The sequence below is a fragment of the Anas platyrhynchos genome, chromosome 9, assembly GCF_047663525.1.
Source record: "Anas platyrhynchos isolate ZD024472 breed Pekin duck chromosome 9, IASCAAS_PekinDuck_T2T, whole genome shotgun sequence".
In the NCBI taxonomy this organism is placed as follows: Eukaryota; Metazoa; Chordata; class Aves; order Anseriformes; family Anatidae; genus Anas; species Anas platyrhynchos.
In genome coordinates this window covers 5412042-5429344 of record NC_092595.1, presented here as the reverse complement: position 1 = coordinate 5429344, position 17303 = coordinate 5412042, and the positions used below count along the sequence as shown (strand labels likewise).

Sequence of the window (17303 nt, the reverse complement as noted above, 5' to 3'; positions counted from 1 at the left end):
GTGTGGGTTCAGGTTTCCCTTCCCTCAGCAAGGTGTTTGCTTCAGAGAGTGCTTGCTTGTCTACCACAGCGTGAGTTAAAATAAAAACATGAAAGAGATAAATAAAAACATGAAATGTTTCTACTATTGAAAACAGGCTGCTTTTTGTGTGTTTTTAAGAAATCAATCATTTAAAAAGCACGTTTACGTTGTGCTCAGAAAGGTGCAGCACATAGGGGCACCTGGGCAAGCTAGATTAGAGATGGCTTTAAGTGACAGCATGGCCATGAGTCCCCTGCAGGCGCTGAGCATCCTCAGGATTTGCTCCAACAGCCTATCCCTCCTGACGACTTCACCGCTGCTCATACCTGAGATGGCTGCTGGTGTGGACGTACCACAGCCATATATGCTGCAGACACAGCACCCCTCTGCGTGCCACTGATTTACTGCTCTATATCATTCTTTAAATTGTGCCATTTCTTTCAGAACAATTGCTTTTCTATATACTGTTTCTTTCCCGTTCACATATGTATAAGGCTCACCAGAAAACATGGCCCAGTTTAATATTTATGCATAACGATACATTTCTTTCAGATATAATATTGATTATGTGCACACATAATCATTCATAGCAATTAATGGCTTGTGGTACTCCTCTGAGTTTAATTACTCACAAATGTCTAAGTTAGAGAGAAAGTAATAGATAATTCCTAGCATTCTTTCATTACATGTCATTAACATTGAACTAGGATGTCGTATTTTAGATTTATTTTAAAGGTTCCTAGTTTTGAAATGGTTTGAGGAAAATTAATTTTTGTCTATTGGTACTTTTTTGCTCTTCTCTACTTAAGTTCTCTGGCTGCCATAAATCTAATTACATATCGTGGGTCTTTATTTAGACCCACAGTACCCTTCTGGTTTCTCATTTGACACACCAAATTAGAAAAACATCACATTAAAAGGCCTTACAACCAGATTTATTAACAACCTTACCTGACCGTGGTCACACCCAACATCACGGTTATTTACACAGTGATTTAATTTCCATTACAATTCATGTGCTTTTATGGTTAAGAGAAACTTAGAGTATAGTAATTACCATTGAACAATAGAATTAGCTTAATTTAATCATGATCGTAGATATAAATTGCTCATGACAAATAAAATTAAACCCAGGGGAAAGGGAGTAAGAGCTGTGTAAATCACCACAGTGTGCTGGATTCCCCATGACACTGTTAATACTGGGAGCTCCCTGTAGAGAGCGACTGGTGCAATTCCTACAAATACCCTCAAGCATAAAAGATGCTTAAAATTTATTCCCACTGACCATATCCCTGTAAAATGAGATAGATATATATAGAGGCAACAATCTGTGAGGTAAAAATTCAGAGAAATTTGCAATCCCCAGTACGTTGTGACACAATCTACTTATCGTATTTGCTATTTTTGTACTTGGTATGTGGTAATTCTGGAATTTTGGATCACGTACCTGTGGCTTCTCCATTCCAGAAAGAATGTCTTGAACCCTTTTTGTTTCTGAATCATATTCTGAAAAACAGAGAATGTGGACACAGGAAGAAAAATAAATCACTGAAACGAAACAGAAGTGTCAGCTACATCAACCATCCCTCAGGAAGCTGCGAACAGGACAGGCAGGTTACCTGCACATGGGCATCAGCTGCTTTGCTAGTGTGAATTTAAGGTATGCAGCTGCATAAATACTGGTTTTAACAGAGAAAAAGGAGGGAATGGAAAGGTTAGGATTATTTCTAGAGGTGTCCTCCACAATGTTATTAAGGGATTTGGTTTCACAGAGCAGGAACACCCTTGTTCGAAGGACTGCCTGTGGAGGAGGCCTGGGCTTTCCACAGCCCCAGTGCTGCTGAGCCCAGCCCCAGTGCGACACCCAAATGTCGCTCCCCACATCCTCCCGCAGCCACAAGGCCCTGCGACACCAGGCCCCTGACAGAGATGTCATCTCCTCGTCCTGATCTTTAAAAGTGCTGGCAGAGTCTGGTGGGCACAGCTCTGGCAGCGGCTTCTCCTCTCAGAGCGACCGCGTCCCCCCAGGAGACTGGCACGGCAGCTCTTGTGGGGGGCCGCAGGACTGGGCGGGAAGCATTTCTCCCAGATTAGATGCATTAATTAAGCACAGAAAGTGACACAACAGTGATCATCTGGGCTGTGGAATCAATATTCCCCTCACCTTTTCCCCGAAAAAGCCTTGAGGTAAAGCATCAGCTTAGAGTAATGAGGTGACACGAAGCAGCTTTATTCCTTTTGGACCGCAGCACTGAGAGGCCTCGCTTTCCACTACACTGTTCTCAAATGGAAAACTAGGAACACATTTTTTTTCTTTTTCTTTTTTTTCAAATGTTAATGTTAAAGGTTTGCTAGCCAAAGCAGAAGAATATATTCCCCAACCCCCAAACAAAAAAAAAAAGACACAAAATTTGGCGTAGAAAGCAAAAAAAAATATTAATAAAGAAAAACGGGTAAGATCACTTCAACAGCCTTCCCAACTGATTCCCCCAAAGCCTGACCTACTTCTTGTAGCCCAAGAATGCGTCTTTATTTTTGTCTGTGACCTGCTTTAAAAAAGTACATCTTCTTTTTAAAAATTCCATCCGCCTGGCTGCCAAAAAATAAAATTGGCTGAACGCTGATGGCAAGGCTCCAGTGTAAATGCCCATCTCTCCTACAAGAATGCACCTTGGTGCAGAGAGGCAATGACAGATCTGCTGCTCCGTGCATTCCTGGATTCCTTTTGGTCTCAGCCATTTGGAAAAGAAAGTAATAGTAATAATTCAGAATAAGAGGAGGATAGCATGATTGCTTTTTTCCATAGTAGATAACCCTTAGAGTGTATTATAAAGTGCATAAACCGTCAGGGTTTAGCCAGCATAAGATAATACTGACTACACAGACGGACTAAATTGCTAAGGAAAAGTTTGAGATGCTGGTCCAAGTGAAAACGTCATCTAAATTGAGGGGGCTCAGGACTCAGGCTTCCCTTTAGCATTATTACAGATGCAGAACTGCGCCACAAAAGGCTGGATCCAGGTCTGGAAACTCTGGAGGTCCTGTAGGCTTATCTCGAAGGGATGTTAATAAGAAGCAGCTTCTGCAGCTACAGAATGCAACAAAAATGCTGCTACTATTCTATTGAAAGTTTATGGTTATTATGTCACCCTTAATTACAACCCCCAGAAGCTAAGCGTGAATCATTCTCAACCTTAAATCCCAAACATGTGGACTGAATTTTCTTCCCTCTCTCTGCTTTCTAGCAAGGATGCTATCTGTGGCACACTAAGCAGGAGAAGAAAATAAACCCCGGAGCCCAAAGAAATCTCACTTCTCTCTCCTGTGAAAAACGATCACTTTGTACAGTAACAAAGTCCTCTGACCCTGCCAGGTCAGGGCTGAAGGTTCAAATTGTTCAAAATACCAGAGCTGACTTTAAGACCTAAGGGAACTGGGTATACTTGGCAAATAAATAATAATAATTAAAAAAAAAAAAAGGTAAATCAGACTTCTCCACGAAGAGTCCAAATTTTTTGCTATTACCTCCCTAAGTATGTAGTGTGTTCACAATGAAGCCTTGAGTATCAGGCACACTGAAGCCTTGCATTAATAAGGACACGTGCACATTTATGTGCATAATGCGGACATTTATGTCCTCAAGAGTATATACAGAACTGGAGATGGGAAGTTTTCTTCAGAGATTATGGGGAGAGGGAATGGGACATACACAAACCTAAGGTGACAACGTGAGCACGAAGAAATTAAGAACTGAAGTTGATCCTCATGGCCCAGACAGCTTGCCACAACTATCAAAGACTAGAATAATACATATACGGGTAGGCGTTACATCAGATATACCCTATGTTGCTGATTTGCTGGTACCATGAACCATTTTACAAAAGCAACAACAAAGAACGAAAAGTTTATCATAAAAATTGCCCTTTCATCACTAGCTTTGAAAGCACTATACCATACGGAAAGAAAGATGTGTGCCTTTGAGCTCTGCACTGAACTAAAACAAAAAAAGATTAATAGGTAATGCCATGTGAAAATAGCACAAGTGTAAAATAAAAGGCAGAAAGCAACAGATATGCACGTTAATGACACATAAGAGCAGAGAATAGCTCAGGTTGGAAGGGGACCCAGGAGGTGATCTAGCCCATCCTCTGCCTCAAAGTAAGAAAAAAAACACAAAACACCAGTGTAACTTTGTCCCAGGGAAGCACTTAACAAAACAGAAGCTACCAGCTTTGAGAGAGAAAGTAGCTGACAATTGTCACAGTCTCCTAGTCTTTCAAATAGTTAGTTTCCCATTTTATGAGCCATAAAAGTTCTCAGGCCGCTATGGATGGTTGATCTCCTTTCAGTAACAAATGTAATTATTCACAGTCTCCTGAGCTGGACTAAGCTAAGGAGAACATGACTTGTCAAGAATCCCTCCCTCAGCAGGAAGCTGGCCTCACCTGCCAGCCCCTCTCATAACACATTAGGCATCAAGCTCAACATCCTTCTCCCACGCCAACTAGGAGCAGAAATCATTTGGAAAAAGAAAATGAGACAAAAAACGTCTTATATATTCTGCAGCGATAATACAGAACGGCTGAAAAGCCTCTTTCCTGCAATAACACCTACCCCGTGGCTGTTGATAACCATTATGTGTTGATGAGTCTTCTACAAGATGAGCTCACGGGCGTATTTTGGGATGAGGAGTGTACGCTCACACACACAGGTGCAGTGGTAGAAAGGTAGAGAAGAACAGGAGGAGGAAGAGAGGGGCCATGAGGTCCCTTTTGCTTTCCTTTCTTGACACTGGGCAAGGAATTTCAGCCATTTCATGCAAGAACCCAACTAACACTTCAGGTCATTGTCCCGTTATAACTTTTCCCCTCAACATCTGTTCCCTACATCTGCCATGGCAACTCTTCATCCTAGGAGGAAGATGGGGGTGGGGATAAAATCCTTGTGAATGCTCATGGAGTCCTCCGAGGGACAGAACCAAAACAGTTATCCTGCAGTTCCCAGTGCCTAACAGATATTAGAGCTGTCCCGAGGTACAAAACGAGGTTCTCATACCCAAGTTGTGGGTTAGTTGGATCCAATACCCCAGCTGTAAGACCTGGATTATATCTAAGTTTATATTTTGATCATCTCTCTTTTTTCAAAGTTTTGGGTCATTACCAAAGCTTCACAGATATAACCAGGAGTAAATGCCCCCCAAAATAAGGAATCCTTTCCCAGCAGCTGTTTGGTGCTAACAGGGTTTCAATGCTAATTCTTGCTGAACTAAAGCCTTTCATTATACGCTTCTGTTAGCCTGCATCTATGTTCCTTTCTGCACGTACAGTACAAATATAATTTTCAGACCTTTCCAACAACACTTCTGAAATCCAAGAACAGCTTTAAAAACCGGGAAAAAAATATCTTTTCATTTCAAGGTAAGTTTGAAGTTTCCATGAATAGTTTTCATGTTTGCATGAACAGCAGCTGTGTATGTAAATGGTTTGAAATAGCTACAAGCTCTAAACTAATTAACATTTTCCCATTGCAAATACAGATTTTAGGTTTGTTCTGCATTCTTTCCTTCACAGAAAGGAAGAGGTCCAGCTCAATACTTAGCTTCTGGCCACAGAGAGTATTTACTGTTTCAACAGCCTTCCCATTCCAGAGGCATGACATCAGCACTAGCACTTCACAAACTTTTAGTCTAATTCTCAAGCAGAGCTCCATGCTCACAGATATGCCAGTCATAACATGACATGCTTTCTCAGAATTTGTTCCAGATTTATTGGGGCTGTGACCAGCTTTAATGCTAGGAAAGATCTTTTATCAGTCACGTACAGCACAACCTGCAAGAAAACAAACTCTTCAAAACGCAGCACAACTCCTTTGCGAACCGCCTGCTGGTGTCAAAGTTTAAGACACAAACAGACTTTTTCTTTTCAGATTATTGTAGAAATTTAAAAACTCTTCATACTAGGACAAAGCAAAAACTTCAGATGCCACGTGGCAGCTGAGTCACAGAAACGAGGACCACCGGGGATGTCACACAGTCATCGAGTCTGTCATCCCACACTGAAACACAACCACACGAGAGATTTCTAATGCTTTTAATTTTTTAAAAAATGTAATAAAACAAATAAACCATGACCGTGGCGATCTCACAACAATCCTAAATAGGGCAAATCTACCACAGAACATAACTCTCCTCCTCATCACAAAGGTTATCTCCTAGACTTTCTCTGCCGCAGCTTAATCCTACCACTCCTTTCCTGCATACACCCTGCAGAGCAGTTCATCCCCACTGTGAAAGGTTCCAGCCTTTCACATATTTGAAGACATTTTGCTTTTCAAACTGACCAAGCTCATTTCTTTTATAAGCTCTATTTACTAGATCACAGATCCCACTTACTGCTTTCCTCTGGGATGCTTTTTAAACTGCTCGCCACCCTTCTGAAGAAGTGGCACCAGCACTGGCCACAGCACTGCAGCCAAGCTCCCTGCAGGACCTGGTTACACAGCTCGCTTTGGGGTTGCTGCTTCTTGTTGTCTACAAGGCAACTTGATTTTTGTTTTGGTAGCCTACTCTATCTCCCAGAACTACTTTGTAGAACTACTGCATAGTAAACTAAACTAAAACTAAACTAAAATAACGCAGGTTTGAGAAGAACTGGCTAAAATGGAGTACTTTGTTCTTGCCTCTATCAAACTGTTTTTCTTTCAAAGCCAATTGAGTTTGACTCATGTCCTGTTGCGTCCTCCTTCCCCCTGTCTTAACCCATCGAGCAATGCCAACCCTACCACAGCCTGATATGGACTTTAATTTAATAAGAATCAATCCTTATTCCAGCCCTCAATTCCTTAATGAAAATATTGAATAAAGTAAGACCTAGGACAGATTGCTGCTGAATATAATTTGATTCATCTTGCCAGCTTGTCCAGTGCAGGACAGTGCCATGGATAAACAGTAAGGATATGTGCTAGCAAACGGCTGCAATAGAGCAAAGCAAATCCAGTCCATACTGAACACACATGGCTTTATGCAACTCTTCGCAGCACCACTTCCACAATGGACAAAACTTTGTGAGTCCAAGAATCCAACGCTTGGGAAAAAAAAGTCTATTTCCAAAACAGTCAAACACACCATGCTAAAATATAGTACACAAATGAGGATTACTAATTAAGCCTAAAAGTATCAGGATGAGCTTTCAATTCTAAATACTCAGTATTTCAAATATTCTGCTAATGACATGAAAAAAATAACAAAAACATTAGTAAGAACATGACTGCAGCTTCCATATCTAAGATAGAGGGCTTGGCATTGTCCAACTTCAAGAAAAGATCCAACCATTGAAGTGTTTCCATTCTTAAAAATAGAAACTAAAAACTGCACTGTATGAGAAATCTGCAGAAATCTGCTTTCTGACCTTAGTAAGGCAAAGAAAAAAAAGCCTCTAGCCATCCTCACTCACTGAAACGTATGCCTCTGCACCATTGTAATTTATGCGTACATTTCATTTTCTACTTTAAATGATCTCTTGGCCATAGTTCATATCTATCGATTTGATAGTTTTACCTCAACCGCTATAAGTATCCTACCATCAATGGGGCAGGATACTTTAAAATATCTGGAGTGCAAGTTCAGTTCATGTGGTTTATCCCTCTGTTTCACGTCAGTATTCTGCAACTCTAACCAAAGATAACTGCTATCACTTCGACAAGCATCAGATGTTTTCACATCAAGCTGATGTAGAAGCACTCAGCTGTATGTAACAAAGTCACTTCTGCTAAAAATTGTTTTAAAAATATAAGTTAATTGCATTCAATCCTCCCTGTCCTCCAATATTGTTTTGATGCGTATTTTTTTTTTTGGGACGCATCAAGGAAAATAACATCAGCTGCACCTACAAGGGAAATGAAATGCTGGATGCAAGGGACAAACGGAGCGTAAGTGACATGTTGGATTTGTTTTTCTCTGCTTCTTTGTTGCTACTGCTGGGACACAGTAATAACAACTTCTGCTTTACTGGCTGAAGATCTGAGTGAATTCCTACTGTGAACACGCAGTCGGTCCATTAGAAGGCAGAAAAGGGCTTTCTTAGGAAAATATAGCAACCGCCCCATCTATATAACATACATATTGCTTCTTAAGAAAGCACTTTGTACAAATTACAAGGAAGATAACAGATGCAGTGCACTACATATGGCTGCAGCTGGCTGGTTTTAAAGAAACATCAAATCAAACAATGACTTAACCCACAGAAACAGAGAGAGCACAAGCTGAATCTGCTCTAACAACAAACTCCACTCACACACAGGACCTCTTCTTGGAGAGCTCTTTGCTACTTTTGACTTGCTTTAGCTTATTTTCTATATCAAAGTAGGGGGGGTTGTTTTGTTTTTATTGTTATTTTAGGCATCGTTTCTTTTGCTCTTACACAACAACAGCCTGCATGCTACGTGGGTTTGGGAAGACAGGAATCTGCAGACAAACACAGGCTGACTGCACCAGCTGCCACATGCAGTGGCCACCAGTCTTCCCTTCTGTGAGGAGCACTGAAGAATGGCTTAGCTGATTCATAGAAACATAGCTAACCAAGAATAACCATGTTATATACTGTTGTTTTTTACTAGCATAATTTAAGTGCTTCGGGCTACAATTTAAAAACACTCCCCTAAGTTGTGCTGGCATAGGCAAAACCCCCTGCCTGAGCAGGCAGGCAAGCATCCACATGTGCAAGACAGGTAAAGATATGCCACACATGCTAATTCCTACTCGTGCTGGCAAATTCTCATGGGTGAAAGCTATTAATAAGGTTCGACAAAGGATCTTTGCAGCTGAAAATGTGAGTCTCTGCAGCTGGACGTAAAGCCCTACGGCTGTCATCAGCTGAGAGACGCAGCACGTCTGCCTTCTGGCCAAAGAGGGGACAGGCGGCTCTGCTGCACGGGCACCAGGGAGAGTTGCAGCTCGGTGCTCTATGTACCTCACCGGTTAGATCATACAGGCAGGCTTGGAAAATATTTTTTTTTAAATTAGACCAACAATCCTTTCCAATGGTTTAAATCATTGTCCCTTCCTGCTCTTCGCCCTATTTTGACTACTGAGAGAACTGCTATGATGTGAGTTTATTAGTGTGTGTTTGTTTTAAACAAGCATTACCTCTCTTCTTTTTTGAATTTCTTCCTTTTCTGCATCATTTGTGATTTGGTTGGATTTATAGCAGCTATAATTATTCGATATATCTTTGCAAAATACTCTTCTACCTATTCTTTTAGAAGTATTTAAGTAGACTACTTGCAGTTAGCATTACTGCTTTTCATTTGACACTACCAGAAAATGTTCTGATTTGAGAAGGAGGCTGAAAGGGCTGCTTCAAATTTTCCCGGAGCTCCTGACTCACAACTTCTGGGTAAAAATCTGATGCTTCATTTCAGCTACAAGCTTTGCCGGCAAACGGTAGCCTTTTTTTTAGAACAATGAAGTTCTTCAAGCATCTCATGGGTTTCTACGACAGCTGGAATGTGCGGCATCGCCTCATCCCTAATTCCTTCCATTTATTTGCGTGCTGTTCCATGCCTTCCCTCTCTCGGTTCTCCTTATTTCCTGTCACTTCAGCCCATGACTGCCTGTCTGTCTCGCCTTCATCAGTATTCAAGAGCCACGGTCCGACCTGGCAGGGCAGCCCGGGCAGCCCTCCAAGTCTGAGGAACTGAGCGGTCATTCAAAAGCAGAAGTAACTTCTGCCCAGATCACCACATTACTACTATTATTACTCCAGGCTGCCACAAACGAGGTGGTCAAAGAGGCCCCGCAGGTATCCCCAGTCCAAGGGAGGAGGAGGAGTGGAGGCCCAACCGCGCCTCACAGTTTTTGATGCTCCTCACATTGTGAAAGGCCTCGACAGCGACTCAAAAGGAGGCCTGGCTGCTGCCAGCTGTGAAGTGACGTTATCTGGAATTTACAGACGCGAGATTTCCTCTCGGAAATAAAAGGTTCCCTTCAGTCACGGCAACTGACTTCTCAGCAGCTGGGCGATGTGAGGGCCAGAAAGTCACGGATCCGAACAACGAGAGGCAGTCTCACCACTTCTCCTCCCAGCTGAGCTCTACATTGATGGAAAGCACGAGTTTGACAGCACAAAAATTACAATCTTCTCCTCACGGGCCAGTCAGCAACAGCTCTGCTGCATACCACCGCCAGACTGAGATGCATCAGACTGCACTGGCATACATTTGTCTCCATCATACTTTTCACTCCATGGTCCTTCTTGCTGAGACAGCCAACACACAGGTCCATCCATACCCGAGGTGATCCCTGAGCCCTCTAAGATGTGAGTGGGAAACACAATTCCTGTCAAACACAGCCTCTGACAGGCCTCCAGCGTTACCAGCCCAGGCGGCACTCAGGCGAGAAGTTTTCCAGCCCTGTGACTGCAGCCCCATGCCAATGGAAACAGCTTTCTCCGAAATACCGTCTCCAATGCAGGGAGACAATGGGATCAGAACTGAACCTAAAACAAGCTTGCCTTTTCTTAACCCTCAACACGACCATACGAAAAAGGGCCTTTGATGATCTGCCCCTTACGCACAATAATAGCGTTTTTCCGATCAAACAAGAAACCAGCAAAATAGCCTGCAAATCTCCATATTTGCACAGGAAAACAATCAGACAGCACAGCTGAAACAAACTCCATAGGAGCTCCAAACGTGGTCTGGATTAAACACTGCTCCTCAGCCAAAATTAACAATCCCCTTGGCAGTGAGCGCCGTAAAGCCACCGGTCGGCTACAACAATGCGAAGGCAGCAGAGCACTTCCCGAGGGTAGACGCGTAGGGGTGCCCCTCAGAGGCTAAGGAGCTTTAAGAAAATAACTGCAGACCTAATTCTGCCCTCAGTCACAACCACTCAGCCTCACTTGAATCAGAAGAGAAATGGAGAAACGCCTTTAGACTTCGTTGCAGACAATGGAAAGAGATACTATATTTTAAGAATAATCGCTTTTTCTTTTTTTTACTCTTGGAAAGAGTCAGAGTCATTCATCTTCCCCAAGAAAGTAAGCAAGCAAAACTTCATCTAAAGCAGGACACGACATATATGTATTCACTGTACTTGATTTTAACATTTACACTGAAGTAGAAATTTTATTTCCATGCACTATTTACAGTATCTGCATGTTTAAAAAAATTAAAAGCAGACTTCTCCTGTGGAATCGCAGAAAAATCACTCCAAATTTGAAATACGAAGAGTTTTCATGGAACCTGCACTGGGATTTTCCACTGCCAAACCAGGTGAATGGCTACAGAGTCACGATGCCTTTTGAGTGAACCCCATCCTAGCTTTTCTGTTACAAATGACATTATTAACCTCTTTTTCCAGATGAAAGCAATGCGATAACCAGATTGCAGGCAGCTGGGGGGACATCACAATAACCCAAGAAAAGAATGAACATTTTTGGCATTCCACTGAGCCAAACCACTACACCTCAGCGATGGGGAAGCTGAGGAGCTCCCGCTGCCCTCTAAATCAACTCGCACACCAACAGTTTGACAGCAGAACAGAAATAAACTGTCTTCCTAATGACGGAGGACAAGCAACTCACCCAAATAACCCCAGCCTAAATTATTTTGCAGTCAAATCTGAATGATGACCAGCCTACGACTACTTCAACTAGAAGCATATTAAATAACATTTCATAAAGAGCAAACGTGACCAACGCTATCATTTCCGAAGGAGAAAGCAAAGCGAGTTTTGCGAGGCAGCAAGTTGTTTTTGTACAAACTTTGGCTTAGGGCTGCGTGCGGCTTTGCAGCCGTTGGCTTTCCGTCTGCTCCCCAGCTGTGCCCCCAGGCCCCTCGCACAACTCCTGTGCACGCCGGAGCATGAGAATCATGCACTCTGCTCAGCCTTACGGCTCGTCCGCTACCAGGAACAATTTTTAAACACGTGTCTCAAGTGAACCCAGCATAAATCCATTTCACTGGCAGGTGCTAAATTCCTTCAACACATTTTTTTTCAATAAAAAAGGCTGCCATGATGATATTAAGTACCCTCCCGTGTCTCTGACATAAGTCAAAATCCCTGGTCTGTGTGTCCACACCGAATAGCTATAACTAAGTTGGAAGAATTGTTTGTGCAAACAGCAGGGGATACATACAATATACAACCTCAGATACTTCAACCATTTTCACCACTTTGAAATATTCAAAATATTTCTCAGAAATATCCACCTGATTACAGCTCACTGGGAAGGCTTCAGCAAAGCTACAGGAATTTCAACTTGATCTGGATTTCATTGCTGAGATGAAATTCAGACAACAGTCACATGAATCAGTAAATCAAAGCAGCTGCTTCTAAGCACAGCTCCTTGCAGAAAAAAATAAACAAAAAACAAAGTCCCAAGCTTCAGGACAAAATATTTTATAATAAACCTTGGAGAAAATGGAAATGACTGCTTCATTCTAAAAGAAAGTTTATCCATTTTTTAATTGCAATACTCAAAATTTTGGGAATCAAATTCCATCTTTCTTCAGAAAAGGAAACTCAGTGATTGGCATTGTAGCCCAGCCTAAGAGATGCAGATAAACAAAACCCATTAGCTTCAGTGGGACGTGAAATTTCAATTCATTGGCTTTGTAAATCCAAATGAATATACAAACAGACATTGTTCAGAACATCTGGGTATACAAATAGGGTTCATTAAATTATTAGGTGTTTTATTTTTTATGCTCTGGAGGGAGGAAATGTTCTACCTCTTCACTAATAAATACCCTCTCCCTTCTGGCTCAATGTCCCAGATATGTCCAAATAAGGGAAATTTGTTTCCCTTCCTTTGTCGGTGGTCCACATTATCTCCTGCTAACTGGTGAGAATACACTGTTTATCTTGTTCTGAAGCTCTGTGACCTTTATGTAACTTCTCCCCAGCGCAAGGATTTAGTCACCGAGCATTTAAGCAGGATGAAAATGTGCTTGATATATTTTTTTTCTGTTGGTTAGCTATCTATAAATTACGTAAACTCCTAGGAGAAAGTCTCAGACTCAGATTTCACTCTTCTGGATTTGACTGTCGGCTGCAGCAGAAGCTGCAAATTCTTGAGATAATATGAAGATCCTTTGGGGGAAGAGGTTGTGCCTTACGTCATTCAGCACCAACTTCCTGATAAATCATGGAGCAGATAGCTTATCCAGCTCCCCTTGGCAGTGGTAACACGAGACAAGGGAGGGATGAAAGCAGATGGGACAAATAATATCAGGGTCTGAAGAAGCTGATGAGGATTGTGAAAAAACAGCCTTGGGGAAAAAATAAAACAAGGATTTTTAAGTCACTAGTGAGGTCAACTGAGAGCTCTGGCTCCTGACTTCCCCCCTCTTTACTGTATACTTACCTAGATGGACTCTGAGCTGCGTTTCTAACAGCCTAGCTTGCTTATTAAGATTAGGAAGCTGCAGTTAAGGTTTATTTTGTCTGAGCTTCTGCGATGGCACTGAAAATGTAACCAGAACCACGGTCACCCACTCTCCCCTTGTTATGTCTCAGAGCCGTGGAAGCCCAGGAGCCCAGTGTGGAGCAGCTTACAACCATGCCAAGTTAAAATGTCCACAGCTACCAGATGTTTTGTTTGTATTTTCAGGTACAGAAAGTCTGCATGAAACCAAATTTAATGTATTTACGTTCACCTTTAAAAGTAGGTTAGATTCAAGATGAAAAGCATCATGAAAATAAATTAAAAGACAAGAGATTATCATCTAAATAGGAGCGTTACCAACAAATTCTAGTGCCTAGGTTATGAAGCTGGTTCTTTCATGGCCGAGGGAAAGAATAAATTAGCACAGGGCTTGGACTTGCTTTTCAGTATCACTGGTCTTGTGATGTTTAGGTTTTACATCATGGGACTTTGATAGAGAAAGGTAAGTCAAATCTCAAGGCTGAAGAGGGAACAGATTGATCTTCTCTCCCTCCATACAGTGTCTTTCTCGGTGAAACTGGATAAACATCTCAGAGATTCTTTTTGCTGAAGAAAAGCCGTAAATTAAGTCTGATCTGGATAAATTCTTGCATGCAAACAGATTGACATGAACGTGGGAATGTACTTTGCTTGAACTCTGCATGATGTCAGTGCTTCTAATACACTCATCAGTCTGTAGGAGCTCGCTGAAGTGGGCAGTTAGGTGATTGCTACAAAGCATTAAGCGGTGCAGGAGCCGTGCAGCCCAGCTAGCAGACCTGGCTCTGGTGCACAAAGGTGTACTCGGCACATCAGAAACTCAAAACCATTTCGCTTTCTGCCTGGACAAACAATTTCACACCCTATTACCTTGGAAAAAATACAAAACAAAGACTATTTAAGAAGTATCCATACATCCAAATAAAAAGAAAGAAGAACACAAGCTCTGTCATGATGCAGGAGATGAGGCAGAGGCACAAGAATATCATACCGCTAATTCCCTGGTGCCACAAATTAACCGTGGCTTCTCAAGGTCAGATGAGTGCCCTAATTAATGCATCATATTTCCTCTCACTTATTAAAAATATAAAAAACCAATGCACACACAACACGATGCATATTCCTAATTAGATATGAATCTAACCAATTCTGTAAGGTAATATTGTTTGCTGAAACTGTAATAAACACAGCAAGAGCAGTAGCACGATTCAGATCTCATATGTGATGATCTACACTCACAAGATCCAAAATGTTTCCATTTCCAGTAAATACCGCTTCATATTTCATTACTCAGTACAGCTCTAAAATTCACGTATCCTGACAAATGCATTTTAGTCTTTGGTGTGTTTCTTTTTGTGCCATGCTTCCAATAAAATCACTGTGTCAGTTTTGACATCTTGTCTTCAGGAGACAATCTTGTTAAATCTCCATATTTTATACAATTTTACACTGATTTAAGGAACCAGAGGAAGCTGCACGTATGCAGGGGTATCCCATATGTCTGCAGCAGAACTATTTATGATAAATTCTGTCCGCAGATCATTTCTACGCGGGAACAACAAATGTCCTCACCAGTATGTACAAAATCCCAGACTGGTTTAGATCAGAAGGGACCTCAAAGCCCACCCAGTCCCAGCCCCTACCATGGGCAGGGCCCCCTCGTAGCAGCCCGGGCTGCCCAAATCCCACCCAGCCTGGCCCTGGGCACTGCCAGGGATGGGGCAGCCCCAGCGTCTTGGGGCAGCGTGGGCAGTGCCTCACCTCCCTCATAGAAAAGAATTTCTTCCTAATGTCTAATCTAAACCTCCCCTCTCCGTTCAAAACTGTTACTCCTTGTCCTGTCACTACACTCGCTGCCTGTTCCTCACTCCATTCATCAATTCCTGGCTAAGAGAACATAAACATTATACATATTGCCGCAGTGTTCCTCAGCCCCAGTGCTTTCAGGGACCAGAAATAAAGAAACTACTCTTTTAAGCTGTTAAATCTGTAGAACATACAGGTACAGATACATACGTGGCCCAATAAACTTGCAAAACCGATTCAGGAATAGAATAGAAAAGAATTGGCAGGATCCAGAATGAGTAAGTGGAGGAACTTCGCCTGGTTCCTGTCCGCACTGAATCACATCTCCCTCAATTTCCCTTTAATTCGCAGGCTCTGGAGTCGTCAAACTTGACACAATTAAAAAACAAACTAAAAAAAATAAATAAACCCCCACCCTTTTTCTAAATATATTTAAATGTTACAAAGCAAATGGAGATCAGGATGGGCTTGAACCAAGAGCCCTGCCAGCTCCATTTATTTCCTATGTTGTCATCCACCCTGCATGACGTCCCAGCAGCTTCCTGAGCATATTCCACATGGCTCGAGGACACTTGCTGACAGTGGTTCTCGCGAGCATCCACCCAGGCTGACAGCTCCAGCCAACTTTACCTCTGTGTCAGCAGCTTCTGATGGAGCTGGAGCACAAGGCTTTCTGTATGGAAACGTCAGCCTCGTGCATATTGGAAAAAGGAAAAAGAATGTAACCAGCAGATTAGGAAGCAAGAAAAGAGATCAGTATTAAGAAAGATTCGCTCAAGTACTTCTCTTTTGCTGAGTTCAGTACTTTTAAAGTGTTTGCAAAGTAAAACCACCCTAGTTGGAAAGGTCTCTTGCTAAGCCCATTTTCCAAGTGTTCCTGACACATTCACTTCAACCAAACGAGCACATGGAGGTAGCTGTATCTCCTGACAAACGTCCAACAGCAATGCAGGCAGGGATGGATGTAAGCAATGGTTTTCACCTTTGGGAACACCTCAAGTGTGCTTCAGTGCACAGACGTGCAAAACCTCAGCTCTAGGAAAGCACCACCTTTGTGGTTTTAGGCTGGTTGTACACATACGATAACGGCATTACAAAGGCTTATGATCCATCTACTGTCTCTCCGTTGTTCTAGGGCAGAGAATGGGTACAGGCAGCTTCTGCAAGCCATGTGTACGTTCAGGTGCTGGTGAAGCTGCCTGCCCGCAGCCCACTCGTGTTGTTTGTGCTGGCAGCCGTGCCCCAGAGCCCACCCCGTGGACGGGCAGGATGCACTCACCAGCTCCACCTCCCGCTTCCCACTCCTGCTCATGGGAGTGCTGTAGTTCTGCCTATCTTAGGTTCTGAAAACTTCAGTGAGAGCTAAAAAAAGATTTTATCTGATCTGAAAGAAAAAATGTTTTAGTAGCACAGAGGCAAAAGCATCATAAGAATGCTTAAAACTGCTCTGTTCCCACCGCGCTTGCGGTCGCACACAAAGCTTCCCAGCTAGCAGATCATTCCACGACCAAGGAGCGAACCACCGAGTGCACGCGAAGGAAGTGACTCAGACTGAAATTCATAAAGGACAGCATGAATGGGACAGGATTTCCGCTTACAGCTCTTTTACATGGCAAGGCTCCTTTCAAAAAAAAAAAAAAAAAGGAAAAAACAGCCAATGCCTCCACTCCCAGTCAGGTTTTAAACCAGCTCTGCAGAAAAGCAGCAGCATGGATTGCAAATCAGAACCCCTACACCAGGCCTCCAAGCCCTCTATCTGCACAAGACACTGTCCGTCCTACCACAACAAACACACAGAACAGTTGCTAACCTTTCAATGATAAGCCACTGATTTTCGTTTCTTTTTTAAATTTTACAATGGCATATTTTTAGCATACAGCACAAGCCAAAAATCTTAATTTCAACTCTGGCTCCCAAAAGCAAGACACAATGCTGTCATTGAAAAAGGCCAGAGGAAACACACGTCATTTATATATTCCAGCATCATTCACTTACTCAACTTTAGCACTACTGATGATGCTGTCACCCCATTTATTGCACCAGTGCTGA

General features: G+C 42.5%; 1 protein-coding gene across 5 annotated transcripts in view; it reads right to left on the bottom strand.

The window, feature by feature from the left end:
- Positions 1-17303, bottom strand: part of FNDC3B (fibronectin type III domain containing 3B) — a 174671-nt gene that overhangs the window by 66715 nt on the left and 90653 nt on the right. For all 5 annotated transcript variants that reach the window (XM_027464789.3, XM_072042700.1, XM_072042704.1 and 2 more), the window contains one exon: positions 1469-1527. In XM_027464789.3, coding sequence (XP_027320590.3) covers positions 1469-1527 — 59 coding nt within the window. The remainder of the gene's footprint in view (positions 1-1468; positions 1528-17303) is intronic.